The 14,417-nt window shown below is 36.1% G+C and overlaps 1 protein-coding gene across 1 annotated transcript in view; it reads left to right on the forward strand.

Moving 5' to 3' along the window:
• The first annotated feature begins 461 nt into the window (after window positions 1-461).
• LOC131435526 (uncharacterized) overlaps window positions 462-14,417 on the forward strand; it is a 112,931-nt gene continuing 98,975 nt past the window's right edge. Inside the window, exon 1 of the mRNA XM_058603518.1 lies at window positions 462-1,057. Coding sequence (XP_058459501.1) covers window positions 982-1,057 — 76 coding nt within the window. The 5' untranslated portion in view covers window positions 462-981. The remainder of the gene's footprint in view (window positions 1,058-14,417) is intronic.

Consider the following 14,417-nt stretch of genomic DNA (forward strand, 5'->3'; position numbering starts at 1 on the left):
TACGATTTTGTTCCCGCTAGAGTCTTTTTTGTTATAATTTTTGTTATTTTAACAGCTTACCAGCCAAAAATATTTCAAGATTTGATACAAAATATTTCTGAAACAAATTACTCCAGCTGTTATAATTCTGTTATTAGCATCTGATCGGGGCTGCTCTCTAGTATTACTTCCTAAAAACCTTCCAGCAGAACCACCGTCACCGGTTGGAGTTGGCGGTACCTTTTCGCGGTTCCATAAGCACGCCTTCTGAATCATACGGCACCAGAGTGTGCAGAAACAACCGAAGTTGCCGGTATGTGATCACCTGCGAGAACGAGTGAGTCTATCCGGCCGCATCGTGGCTACGGCTAAAAAAAAGACCCCGATGAAAAAAAAGGGGGGAAAATCAAAGCTCCCTCATCATCGGCCTGGCGAAACAGTCATTTGTAAATTTAATTTCACCTGGTGCTCACCGCTGGCTTCTGCAAACGACACGGCAGCTTCGTCGTGTGGGTGCGTACCGTACGTGCCCAGCTTTCTTACGGAGTCGACTTCCGCAGTAATAGGAGACGAACTTCCGTTGTTGTTCACCGCCGTGGGTTTTGAGCAAGAACCAACGCAAGACAGCTTCGAACCACGGGAATCAGTTTGGAGTGGGTCGTTGAGCGGGTGACAGACATTTCTTGCAAACCGTATGCGACCGTGCAAGATTGTAGTGCGATAATTTGGCTAATAAGAATGATGTTTGAGTGTTTTGAAACGGAAGCATCAATACGAAACCGGTATGATGATACGGTGTGAGTTTTGAAAAAATCTAGTGGCATCAACAGTCTAAGCTTGTCCCAGGAAGTGCACAAATATTTGGTATTTGTGAATTGTTTTAAAAAAAATCTGCAAAGTGGAAAATTCAACTGCAGAATTGATTTGTTCATCCGTGTGGTGCTAAGTGATCAATAGTGGATAGTTTCCTCAAAATCTGATCCGAAAATACACGGTCTAATAATGTTTTCCCGATTCTGCAAGAACAGCATCTTCCCGAGTGGAACTTCGACGTCGAGCAGTCCTTCCTCTGGGACGGGTAAGTCGATTTAATTCGTATGAAAATTGTCGAATTTTTTTCTATCTATTGAAAAATTATTGAAGATTCCATCCGGGTTGTTGTAAAAACTATGTAAATTAAGGGGTTACGTTTTACTCTGTAAGTAGAGTGGCGACATCTCAAAACTAACTCAACTTCCACTAATACAAAATCTGGAAGCTTTTGAAGCCAATCGATTTTTGTTTTCCTATCTTTTGATCGAATGAATAATTTTCAAAATTAACTAGAAAGAGGAAAAAACAAAACAATCAGTTCCACTCAACAACGTAACGTACTTTGCAAATCTACTGATAAGTATAATTACTTATATTTGGTATATTTTGTTTAAGAGTGGGATCTTGACACCGAATACATACATAACAAACGTCAGCTCAATACCGTAATCATATAAATCGTGCATGTGTGCGATAATCACAGTCCGTCAAATATTCTTTCGGAGAAATGTTGACGGAGCTTGCCGTTGACGGACGTTGACGTTCCGGATCTCTGCTGGATCGTGTGAATGCGCAAAGGGAAAACTCATTTGAATAATTTTGACGGAAGCTGACGTTCCGGTGACGGTGACGGAAGAAGGCGTCTGAATCGAGCATTAATCCGGAACGATGCTGACGAAAATGTGTGTTCCAAACGAACAACAGTCGTCACTCTGATTTTAGGCAATCTAGTTTTCCTCAAACGTGTTTCAAACTCTCAATGATTTGAAAAAAAAACAACACGTCAACTAGATTAAAATTTATATTTGAAAAACAAAACTGCATCTCAGCATTTCAAATGACAAATATTAGAAGAATATGTAACATAGAGCAGCTATTCCCAAACTGTTGTCAGCGAACTCCCTGGGATTTTTTGAGGGTCGCGAATTCATTTTATGATTAACTTAGTTTTTGTCCTTTTTATTCATTAATTTGAAAGAATTGCTTGAATGTCAGAACATAGAAAAAAACATTGTAGAAATAAATAAATTCCGGGAAATTCTAAACAAAAACTCTGGACTCTACTAATTCACGTAGAGTAAAAAACTGGCCAAATAACCAAGTTTTGGCCTCACACAACTTACATTATTGTTAAACTTAAAATATCTTGAAACTACAAAAAAATATTGATATTTTTATTTAACAGTTCGGCTGAAAAGTTCGTATCGTTTAATAAAAACACACATTTTTTTGCCAAAATTCGTTTTTGTTATTCAACAGAATTGCCATCAGAGGCGATACAGCGATTATAGCGATCTTCCAACTTTTCGATACCATTTTTGTAATACGATTTGTCCTTTGCCTCAAAATAGGCCTCAGTTTCAGCGATTACCTCTTCATTGCTTCTAAATTTTTTACCAGCGAGCATTCTCTTGAGGTCTGAGAACAGGAAAAAGTCACTGGGGGCCAAATCTGGAGAATACGGTGGATGAGGGAGCAATTCGAAGCCCGATTCGTTCAATTTCAGCATGGTTTTTATCGACTTGTGACACGTTGCATTGTCTTGATGAAACAAAACTTTTTTCTTCTTCAAATGAGGCCGTTTTTTTTTTAAATTTCGTCCTTCAAACGCTCTAATAACGCTATATAATAGTCACTGTTGATGGTTTTTCCCTTTTCAAGGTAGTCGATGAAAATTATACCATGCGAATCCCATGGTACCCACGAATCTTTCCACGCTTTGGGTTCGGTTCATCGCGTGCAGTCCACTCAGCTGACTGTCGATTGGACTCCGGAGTGAAGTGATGGAGCCATGTTTCTTCCATTGTTATATATCGACGAAAAAAATCGGTTTTATTTCGATATAACAGCTCCAAACACTGCTCAGAATCATCAATTCGTTGTTGTTTTTGATCGATTGTGAGCTCACGCGGCACCCATTTTGCACAAAGCTTTCTCATATCCAAATATTCGTGAATAATATGTCCAACACGTTCCTTTAATATCTTTAGGGTGTCAGCTATCTCGATCAACTTCACTTTACGGTCATTGAAAATCATTTTGTGGATTTTTTTCACGTTTTCATCGGTAACAGCCTCTTTTGGACGTCCACTGCGTTCATCGTCTTCGGTGCTCATATGACCAGTACGAAATTTTGCAAACCACTTACGAATTGTTGCTTCGCTCGGTGCAGAGTCTGGATAACACTCATCAAGCCATTTTTTGGTATCGGCGGCACTTTTTTTCATCAAAAAGTAGTGTTTCATCAACACACGAAATTCCTCTTTTTCCATTTTTTTCAAATAACAAAAGTAGCTTCACTCAAAATGCAATATCTCACAAACTAAAAATCAGACAGCTGTCAAATTTATACACGTATCTTTTGAAGGTTGGTACTAACTGAAAATGGTATGGATTTAAATCTAGTGGCGCCCTCTCATAGAAACGATACGAACTTTTCAGCCGATCTGTTAATATTTATTGAAACAAACTAATTCACTGAGAAAAAATAAATACCTCATTTCATTGTGTCATGTAACAATATTTGCAATATCAAATCAGATTTATTGTCACTTTAACAACAAAGTATAAGTTATGTGAAGCCAAAACTTGGTTATTTTGACAGTTTTTTCGTTGCATGAATTAGTACAGCTTAACGTTGTTGTTAACTTAGGACTAGTTGCAAATTAAAGGTCTTTTTGTCATCCAGAACGCTATTGGTTTCGGTTTTCGAGTTATAAGAAGTTTTATGTCAAAATTTTCAGTTTTTTTTAAATAGCTGACACAATTGAGCTTGCAAACATAATATGTTTTTAGACTTAGATTCCCCACGGTGATACCCAAGTAACAATTTTTGTTACGCTAGCTTGTTTGTGACTAGTTTGCAACCAGATATTTGAGTGATTGTTACTAACATCTAACCTCTTGCATGACTCAAAAAGCGCAGTTTCTACTAGTTGTTAGGTCGGCTAAAAATAAGTTGTCGTTACGTTGTAATGTCATACTGAAAGAACTTATCTTTTCATAACTTGAAAATAACTTGTTTTCAAGTAAACTTGTTGAAACTTAGTCACCATCGACATTATAAACATTGAATGAATCCAGAACACTTTTCTATCATCAATAAAAAAGCAGAGGAGTACTTTAAATCACAAACTTGATACAAGGTACAAATTTCACAACGATTTTGAAACTGTCGAGTGGAATTAAATTTTACTTAACTGTTTTTTATGCGCCTTCAATCAAAATCTGTTTATAAAGATATAAAAATAAACAGCAAAATAACACTATGTTCAGAATGCTCAAAATTATTCCAAGTAGAGTGATTTCTCATCATTTTAAATTCATATATCATGAGAATTATAATATTATCACAATCGATGTTCATTCCCTATATTATTTTCTTCGTGTTTTTGACAGTGCATAGAACAAAAATGACTATTCTGCCATTCAGTATTTTCGGCAAAAAGTAGTTTTGAAACAAGTAATATCCTGGTTTTATTTATGTTTCATACACTTCTTGAGATTCCATATTGTGTTCGCCATATTCAAGCCAACAAAGGTTGTTATGTTTGCATTTTCGTTATCATAACGTTGGGAAAATCTACCGATAACTATCTGAATCAATGAAGAAATTATGTGTTATAATCTTATAATATCTAAGTTATTGTTATATCAATTCACAGTAACAATTCACATAAACGTTAACGTATTTATAATGGTTTCGCAACTGAAACTAAACCTTTTTTCAACTAGTAGCTAAACACATAACTGTGATTAAAGATATGTTAGAATCAAGTAACGATAACTTACAAATGATAGTTAGTTCAATGTTTACGTTATAAACAAACACTGCTGTCACCTTGTTTTAACCAGTATAACATAAAAAAACATGTTCGTGCTCTTGTTGCAACACAGTTGGGCTAAGTGGTATCAGAACTAGTTACGGGTTGCTACTATTGAAGTAAAATAAACTTGTTTTCAACTAGTAGCTAGAAGCATTGTTGTGATTGAAGATATGTTTGGATTAAGTAACGATAGCTTATAAATTATATTTAATTCAATATGACACGAAGATGTTATTATTGGAAACCTGAATAACTATTTCGTAACTAGTTATGTTATGATGAAAAATTGCTGTGACCATGTTTTAATCAGTATAACAAAAAAAACATATTCGTGCTCTTGTTGCAACATAGTTTGGACTTTGTCGTATCAGAACTAGTTGCGGATTGTTACTTGGGATAGCTATCCAACAAGCCATAGATTGTAGAAATCCGTTGATTTTTACTGGAGATATCGATATTTTTGTGTAGGCGACTATTCGTCTTGTTCCAGTAGTAGGAGTTTACCGCGCTTGATGATAAAGCGATGTTTCGGAGCAATACGATTTTCAATACTGTTTTATGAAATTGTTTCTTATCACCTAAAAGACTATGCACAGCACCCTTGCGATTTTAGCACGGTTCGTTTTTGGCATGACATATGTATTAGAAAAATGGCAGTATTTTCGGATTCAAAACGATTTCATATTTATACTGTTTCAAACTACTTACAGCAATAATTGCTGGATGAATATAACACCCATATACCTTTCGATTCAGCTCGTTGAGATCAGCAAATGTGAGTGATAAAGAATTCAACTAATTTTTCGCGGAGATGGTTTAACTGATTTCTACAAAGTTAGACTCATATGAAAAGTCCTATGCTCCTATATAAGATTTTTGAATTTCATTCTCATTTTTTAATCAGATCCGACTTCCGGTGCAGGAGATACAGGGTGATTAGTATAAAAATTTCACATAAATTTATCGGGTTTATCGGGTTCACAGATTTTGAGAATCGACGACCAAGTAAACATATTCCAGTTTTACCGGTATTCGGTTTTCGATCCCAGAAAGTACCCAAAAATTGTATGTGGAACGCACTACGATTTCTCTAAGATAGCTACACTGATTTTCGAAAATTTCGAATCAAATGAAATTGGAATCATTCCAATAGGCGAATTAAACTGACGACTAAAAGAAGGACCATACAAAATTTGTGCATTTTATTCAATTCCGATATCCAATTTTGAAATTACAGGGTGATGAGTTTTTAAAATTCAAACCATCATAGAAGATGGCAAAATTTTTTCTATTTATTCGTCATACTAATTCCTGGACATACGAACTATTTTTGATTATGCTGGTCTCTGAATATGTTTCTGGAAGTACCATAAATAAAGAAAAAACATTAAAGAGGAACTCACTTTTACATCTCATAGAATGCTTAATTAATTGTCACACGTTTATGTTAAAAGCAATGATGTTATGATTTCATACGATTTTTCTATTCGATTCAATTTGCAATTCCAAAACTACAGCGCCCCTTCGGCTGTCGGTAACATATAAAATATTGAAACCGTTAAATCATGTGACACAACATTTCAATTTACTGAATAATCTCATATCAAGAAAAGAACTAATGATTCCTTCATGGATAGAATAGAACAACTTGAATAATATTACTGTTCATTTTCCTTCAAAATTAGATACAAGTTTTCGTTCCGATAAGATAACAGATCGGCTGAAAAGTTCATATCGTTTCTATGAGAGGGCGCCACTAGAATTAAATCCATACCATTTTCAGTTAGTACCTACCTTCAAAAAATACGTGTATAAATTTGACAGCTGTCTGATTATTAGTTTGTGAGATATTGCATTTTGAGTGAAGCTACTTTTGTTATTGTGAAAAAAATGGAAAAAAAGGAATTTCGTGTGTTGATGAAACACTACTTTTCGATGAAAAAAAGTGCCGCCGATACTTAAAAATGGCTTGATGAGTGTTATCCAGATTCTGCACCGGGCGATGCAACAATTCGTAAGTGGTTTGCAAAATTTCGTACTGGTCATATGAGCACCGAAGACGATGAACGCAGTGGACGTCCAAAAGAGGCTGTTACCGATGAAAACGTGAAAAAAATCCACAAAATGATTTTCAATGACCGTAAAGTGAAGTTGATCGAGATAGCTGACACCCTAAAGATATCAAAGGAACGTGTTGGACATATTATTCACGAATATTTGGATATGAGAAAGCTTTGTGCAAAATGGGTGCCGCGTGAGCTCACAATCGATCAAAAACAACAACGAATTGATGATTCTGAGCAGTGCTTGGAGCTGTTATATCGAAATAAAACCGATTTTTTTCGTCGATATATAATAATGGACGAAACATGGCTCTATCACTTCACTCCGGAGTCCAATCGACAGTCAGCTGAGTGGACTGCACGCGATGAACTGAACCCAAAGCGTGGAAAGACTCAACAATCGGCCGGTAAGGTTATGGCGTCTGTATTTTGGGATTCGCATGGTATAATTTTCATCGACTACCTTGAAAAGGAAAAAAACCATCAACAGTGACTATTATATAGCGTTATTAGAGCGTTTGGAGGACGAAATTTAAAAAAAACGGCCTAATTTGAAGAAGAAAAAAGTTTTGTTTCATCAAGATAATGCACCGTGTCACAAGACGATGAAAACCATGCTGAAATTGAACGAATTGGGCTTCGAATTGCTCCCTCATCCACCGTATTCTCCAGATTTGGCCCCCAGTGACTTTTTCCTGTTCTCAGACCTCAAGAGAATGCTCGCTGGTAAAAAATTTAGAAGCAATGAAGAGGTAATCGCTGAAACTGAGGCCTATTTTAAGGCAAAGGACAAATCGTACTACAAAAATGGTATCGAAAAGTTGGAAGATCGCTATAATCGCTGTATCGCCTCTGATGGCAATTATGTTGAATAATAAAAACGAATTTTGGCAAAAAATGTGTGTTTCCATTGAACGATACGAACTTTTCAGCCGAACTGTTATGTCATCGTGCTAATTTTTATCAGTGTATTCTATGTTAAAATATGTTAAAATTGGGATACTAAAACTCTTGTAACGCTTTTTAATTCACAAAAACAAATTTAGGAATGTAACGATTTGTAATGCCTATAATTCACAACAGAGTAACGCATGTAATGCCTCGCAACGCCTAAAACTATTATTTTGAATAAATAAATGTAACGCTTCGTAACTTACTCACTTCTAACTTCTCATAAAATGCAAAGTCGCTGGGCACGGCCCAAGGTTGTGCTACTGAGGAAAAAGAAGGAATGTTAGTCCGATACTCGTTGTTTCTGAAGACCGCGAGTACCACTGTATCTCCACGAGCATCACAGGATAGGAGATGTGTTAGTAGGAAGGGAAAGAGATCCGGACATGTTTTGGTAAACAATATGATCTCAACAAAAGCTGATTTTCGATACTCAGGAGAAATATAAGGCATTATAAGTAAGAAAAATATAAAATATCTCTAAGGAACGATCTCACGAGTATTTTTTTCTCTCCTATTCGCATTGCTGTTAACAACGCTAGATGAAACACGATGGGTTTGCTGCAAACCAATTTTAGATTTTCAGCTTGAATAACACGAATGACTAGTAAATTTTCACACGTTCCATAGAAATCTGATAACACCGACAATGATATGCAGACGGCGTTTCGATCGGTTAGTATCGTTTAATTTTGGGGCAGTATATTCTCAGTTTCCTCCGCTTGAGCATTTTTAGTTTTGAGAATCAACATTATTCAATAAATAGCACTCTTACTACTAAACACACACTTGCCACACCTTCACTATCACTCAAAACAACTGTTTAAACCAAATTCTTAACTATACGTATCAAAAAACACATTGAAAATAGACTTTTTTGAGAGCAGCACTTAGACACCGCATCGTACTCCCAGTGATGCCAACTCCTCTCTCTCTCTCTCATGACGCTTCGTAACGCCTAAGTCTTATTTAAAAGTAACGCATGTAACACATCGTAACGCTTGTAACTTACAAACGAGTAATGCTTGTAATGCTTCGTAACGTCTGTAACTCACAAAAAGTAACGCCTGTAACGTTTCGTAACGCCTATAACTTACAACATAGTAACACATGCAACGATTGGTAACGCTTATAACTTACAACATAGTAACACATGTAACACTTCATAACGCCTGTAACTTACAAAAAAGTATTCCACTTGACGCTTCGTAACACCTATAACTCACGAAAAAGTAACGCAAGTAACGCTTCGTAATGCCTATAACTTACAAAAAAGTAACGCATGTAACGCTTCGTAACGCTCCGTAACGTCTATAACTCATTAAAAAGTAACGCATGTAACACTTCGTAACATCTATAACTTCCTTAAAATTAACGCATTGTTACTCGTTTACCGCAAGAATCTAACCCTTAGAACGGTTTTTAACATTCACAATTTACACAAAACAACTCATATGATTTGCAACTAGCTGCTTTAACTAAACGCAACGCTTCCCATCCCACGATAATATTGAGTGAAACGTTTCGTCAAATGGAACACAACTCGCCTGGGTTCGATTCCCAACCCCGCACATAGAGTCATAACGTTCTTCTAGCCCGAACAGGCGAATGCCCTCAAGGTTACAATCTCTATAATCGGAACAAACAAAAATTGCACAGTACACTCTTCGAAAAAATGAATCTTACATTTGACGTAATTTCTCGGGTAATGGATGAATATTACATCTATTTGCATTTAAACATAAAATTTGTTTCTGCTTTGATATCAACTTCAGCTATATTAGCTGTAAAGTTAATGAAATGATTCAATTTTACATGTGCGTGAATTGCTCCTTTTGTGTGCATCTATAGAGACGTAAACTTACACGATTTTTTCTAAGTGTGTACTTTTACTCAGGCGTTGATTCAGATAGGCCTCGAAAAACTTCGTAACGTAAATAGCTTCAAAAACTAAACTGCTATTTTATGTATTGTTATTATTGTCATTTATTTTACCCCGGTTTCATCCTCCATTTTATGTGGTTTTGACTCTGTTCTGCTTCGTAGGGCCGTTCACCATTTTGACCATCACGTAACTCTCAAAACCGCTATCTTACGGTGTAATCTATAGGATCAATAGTCTCATAATATTTCTCGAATTTTTTTTTTGTTTCTGGTTCTGATTTCGTTTACAGTTTAGTTCGGCTATACCATTTCGTTTACAGTTTAGTTCGGCTATACCATTGACGCGAATAAAAACAGTTTAAGAAAAATTAATAGCGAAAAGGAGTAGTTGAAACTAAATCCTATTTTAGGTGACCTATCGATGTAATGAACGTTAATATTGCATTTTTATTCTTCAAGCAATTTGTCCTTGTCGTTTGAAAAATTGTTACGTTGAACTTTACCGTTACCGTTGAACCGTTAGGTGGCGTTTGCAGTTCAATATAAGCTGCTAATGCACTGATGGGTCGAGGACGATAAAAAATCCTCTGCATTGAAATTAAATTCTAAACAATTTTGGTATCAAATTGTAAAATGATGAGCCGCAGTAGTATGTGAAATTGTAATTTTGATTTGAACGAATAGGTTTTTCTTTTTTTAAGTTTTAAAATGAGCAAAATTGAATTGAGAATTCATGGAACTCTGCAAGTATTGCTAAAAACTATTTATTTTGTCCTCCAATAGGAAACATCGTGGGCGTATCGATGCGAAAAGGTCAAACTGATCGTAATTTTAATTGATTGCGTGAAGAAGATCCCCGCAGCTCAATCAGCACCTATCTATCGACGATCATCACCGGAGATTGAAGGGAACATAAATTAACTTTCCTTAGTCTAATAGCAAGTTCGTTGTGACGATGATCATCATAATCAACGATAGTTTGAAAGGCAGAAGCGATATAACTTTGACTCGGCCTTTGGAATAGAACAAAACAATCAGTTTTACTAGCATGTGGAACGTTTCCATAGGCAGTAATTTTTTTTTAACTTTCTGGAACATTAAAAGTGAGGGCAGATGCCATAAATCCTATCAGATTGCGGTTTATCTGCACGGCTCAATTTTTTCCATCATCAACATATTTCACTGCGCAGAGCAGCATTCATTTCGATGGACAAAGCCGATTTTTCACTGCGCCTCCACTCGGGGGACGGCCACAATTAATTGCTATTTTTCGGCAAGATCTCATATATGCAGTGTTTGATGCATCAGCACCAAGGAGGAAAGGATTTCAAAACTCGCGAACTTATTGAAGAAACGCATCTCTGCAGACAATAATTATATGATTTAAAAAATTCTTTCTCTCTTCCATCGAACCAACGTTGCCTTTTTCGGTCGGATCGTTCAGAACCGGGGACCTTTCGGCTTCTCTCCCGCTTCAGCTGTTTTCGAACAGGGCTTATCCTTCGCTGATCTTTAAACTCCCTTTCTTTCGGGACTCCATGCGATGCATTGAACCGTACCGGTTTGTGAGCTCATCATTCCGTCAGGCTTCTCGCGCACGCTGGCTTCAAGAGGGCTCGAAGAAGCCATAAATAATCGAGCTGTCTTTATGAAGTGTTTCAACGTGAGTTATTTTTTTACATATTTTTTTATTAAAGAACGGGTAATGTAACCCCGGTGAGATGCCCCAAATTTCGCCCAGATTCACTCTAACGACGAAAGCCACTCTTGATGGAATATTTACTTAGTACAGATATATGTTTCAGTTGGGACGAACGATAATCATTAGTGCATAAAGTGCACAAGTCTTGAAGAATCAATGCAAACATGAAAACGCATGTCATGTATAGTAAACACTCAATGTTTGATAATATTCTGGGTTTGCCAGACTTTTCTGCTTTTATATTTATTTGACGCCCCTTGCGCGCCGCTAGCACGCCTCTAGTGTTAGAAATCGAAAACCTTTGACACACACTTTTGAACTACTATAGAGCACAACTGGTACAAGTTCGATTAAAGTAGGCGAATGCGTTCAGGAATAACGTCAAATGGAACTCAAGTAAAACACAATATTGAGCCCAAAACCACAGTTTATCGAGTGGTCAAAACCTACAAGGAAACCCTGAGTGCGGAAAGAAATCAGCGGAACTACGATAAAACTGGAACCAGGGATGGTTAGCTGTGCACGCAAGTGTTGAGGTGCGTTAAAGGGAACCCAGGTCTTTCGATCCGAGATGCAACCTAAAGGTGCAATGTAAACTTTCTAAAGGTACAGATATCCATCTCAGGGAAGAATACAAGTCGTACAGATCCACTCGAACCGGCACATAAAGCAGAATTCCGTGACCAAAGAGCGCACAAAGCTCTTAGACGAGCGTGTTCTGACGAAACACCAGGGCTGGCCTTTGACCGATGACAAAACATACGTCAAATTCGATTGAGCAGCTTTACGGTCTAAAGTTTTACATCACAATAGGGCGAGGGGATGTACCGGGAAGATTCAAGTTCGTGTTTGTCGAAAAGTTCACGAAGAAGGTCATGATTTCGTCACATCCTCGATGGTGAGATCCCAAGTTTACATTGATTATTGTCTGAAAAAGCGTCTATTACCGTTCATTCACAGACATCATTTAGCTCGATTTGGTCTACTGCCACTAATCTATTTATTTATTTATTCGTCGAACATATGTAAACTACACATAATAATTCACAATTTTTACTTATATACTAGGCATTATTTCTAAAGTTTGACTGTAATTTTAACTGATTTTTTGACATACTGAATTCAATTGTATCACAATTCTGATTGTAACAACGCATCATTCGGTTAATTGGACCATTTTTTACGATTGAATACGTTGCGAAATAATGTTCATAATGAAGCGAAGCATTGCTAATTCTAGGCGTTCCTCAAGTGTTTCTATATGGCGGAAGTGGAAATGTGGTCCAATTTAGTCTACAAAGACCGTACAAAACAAATTGTTTCTGGACTATGCGTTTTTCGTGCATGTTACATGTTTAAGTAAGAAGGAAATGTCATTAAAATACAAAATAAAAAGGAGAGGGCCTATGTAGGAACCTTGTGGAACACCAGATGTGACATGGATTGGTTCGGAAAATTTATTTTGAATGTGAACAACTTGATTGCGATTTGAGAGGTCTGATTTGAGCCATTTTAGAAAGTTTGGATCCATATATTTTTTTTTTAAATTTTAATAGTAGCAACGGAATGGTCAATGCGGTCAAATGCTTCACTGAAATCAGTGTATAATATTTCTACACGGTTGCCATCATCCGTTGCATTGAGAGTGAACGTAACAAATTCTGGTAAATTAAATGCAGTCGATTGCCTTTGAAAAAGCAATGTTGATTATTTGTTATAAGATTTTGTACCTATCGAAAAAAAATGATCATTTACTATTTTTTCGAATAATTTGAATAACAACGTTAATACACGAGATGATTGCAACTCCACGGTCCAAGGTACTCAGAAAATCTATATTTACATTTTTTATTATTTTTCTATCTTTCGTAAAATATTTTTACGATATTTTCTAAATTTGAAATGCGTAAATTAACACTAAAATAATAAACAAGTCCGAGAGGACTGTTTGCCAAGAGAGCGGACTATTTCGTCGCTTTGTTTTGAACGCTGTTTGCTCCTCAATAGAGGCTATCAGTTTCCACTTCATTCCATATTCTGCTAATATTTTGCATTCGAAGAATATGCAACATTAACATTGTTTTATATCGAAGAAGTTTAGTTAATGGATCCTTTTTATGACAAAAAAAATCGATCACAAAGAAACTGTTCATGATATTTTCTTCCAATTAAAGTCAGAAAATCTACTGTAAAACAGAAAGCGTGTGAGTTTTATGCGTATTGACATCGTATTGGTTATGCCTCTAATATTACCCATCCATTGTTCTTTAGCTGATATGTGAACAAAGATAAACTCAAGATTCAGTGTTCTGCGATTTCTCATGTATCATTTGACTAGGACCCCTTGATGAACTAGGTTCACTGTCAGTTTGAATTCAATTATCATTTAAATCAAAGCAACAAGCGTCTGATTGCTACGTACGTCGTTACTATGACAATGTTTGTTTGTGTTTGAAAAAATATCAAGTTACAGTATGAACGATATTGAGCAATTATGCTGCATATCCAATGATTCCTGAAATAAGAGAGTAAAAATTACATAGAACTTACTAAGGTTGTCTGCAACGCTGTTTTATTACAAATGGGCTGATCTATTTTAGATCTTCGACTGAAATATGTCTAGCGCAATGCTGAGATCTAGATCTAGTAAAACTGCTCGACGAATTTGTTTTGAAATAATGGAAATTTGAAACACGAAAATTTAACTGTTTTAAATTTCTTGTGTGAGTGTGTGTAACGAAATCTGACAAACGAAATGTCAAAGCGTCGAATGACATTCCAGAAATTGTCAATACATATAAGCAGGAAGTGTTTTGCACTGAATTATATAGTTTCATTTAAAAGCACTATCATAGTTCATTATTATCCAAAATTTTTTCTAGAAATATATAACAAAAATTCATATCGTTTTCGAAATCATTCATTTTGTTTGTTTGTTTCTGATTTGAAACATAACAGTGAATCGACACAACACAAATA

The sequence above is a fragment of the Malaya genurostris genome, chromosome 3 (assembly GCF_030247185.1).
Source record: "Malaya genurostris strain Urasoe2022 chromosome 3, Malgen_1.1, whole genome shotgun sequence".
NCBI classification, from domain to species: domain Eukaryota; kingdom Metazoa; phylum Arthropoda; class Insecta; order Diptera; family Culicidae; genus Malaya; species Malaya genurostris.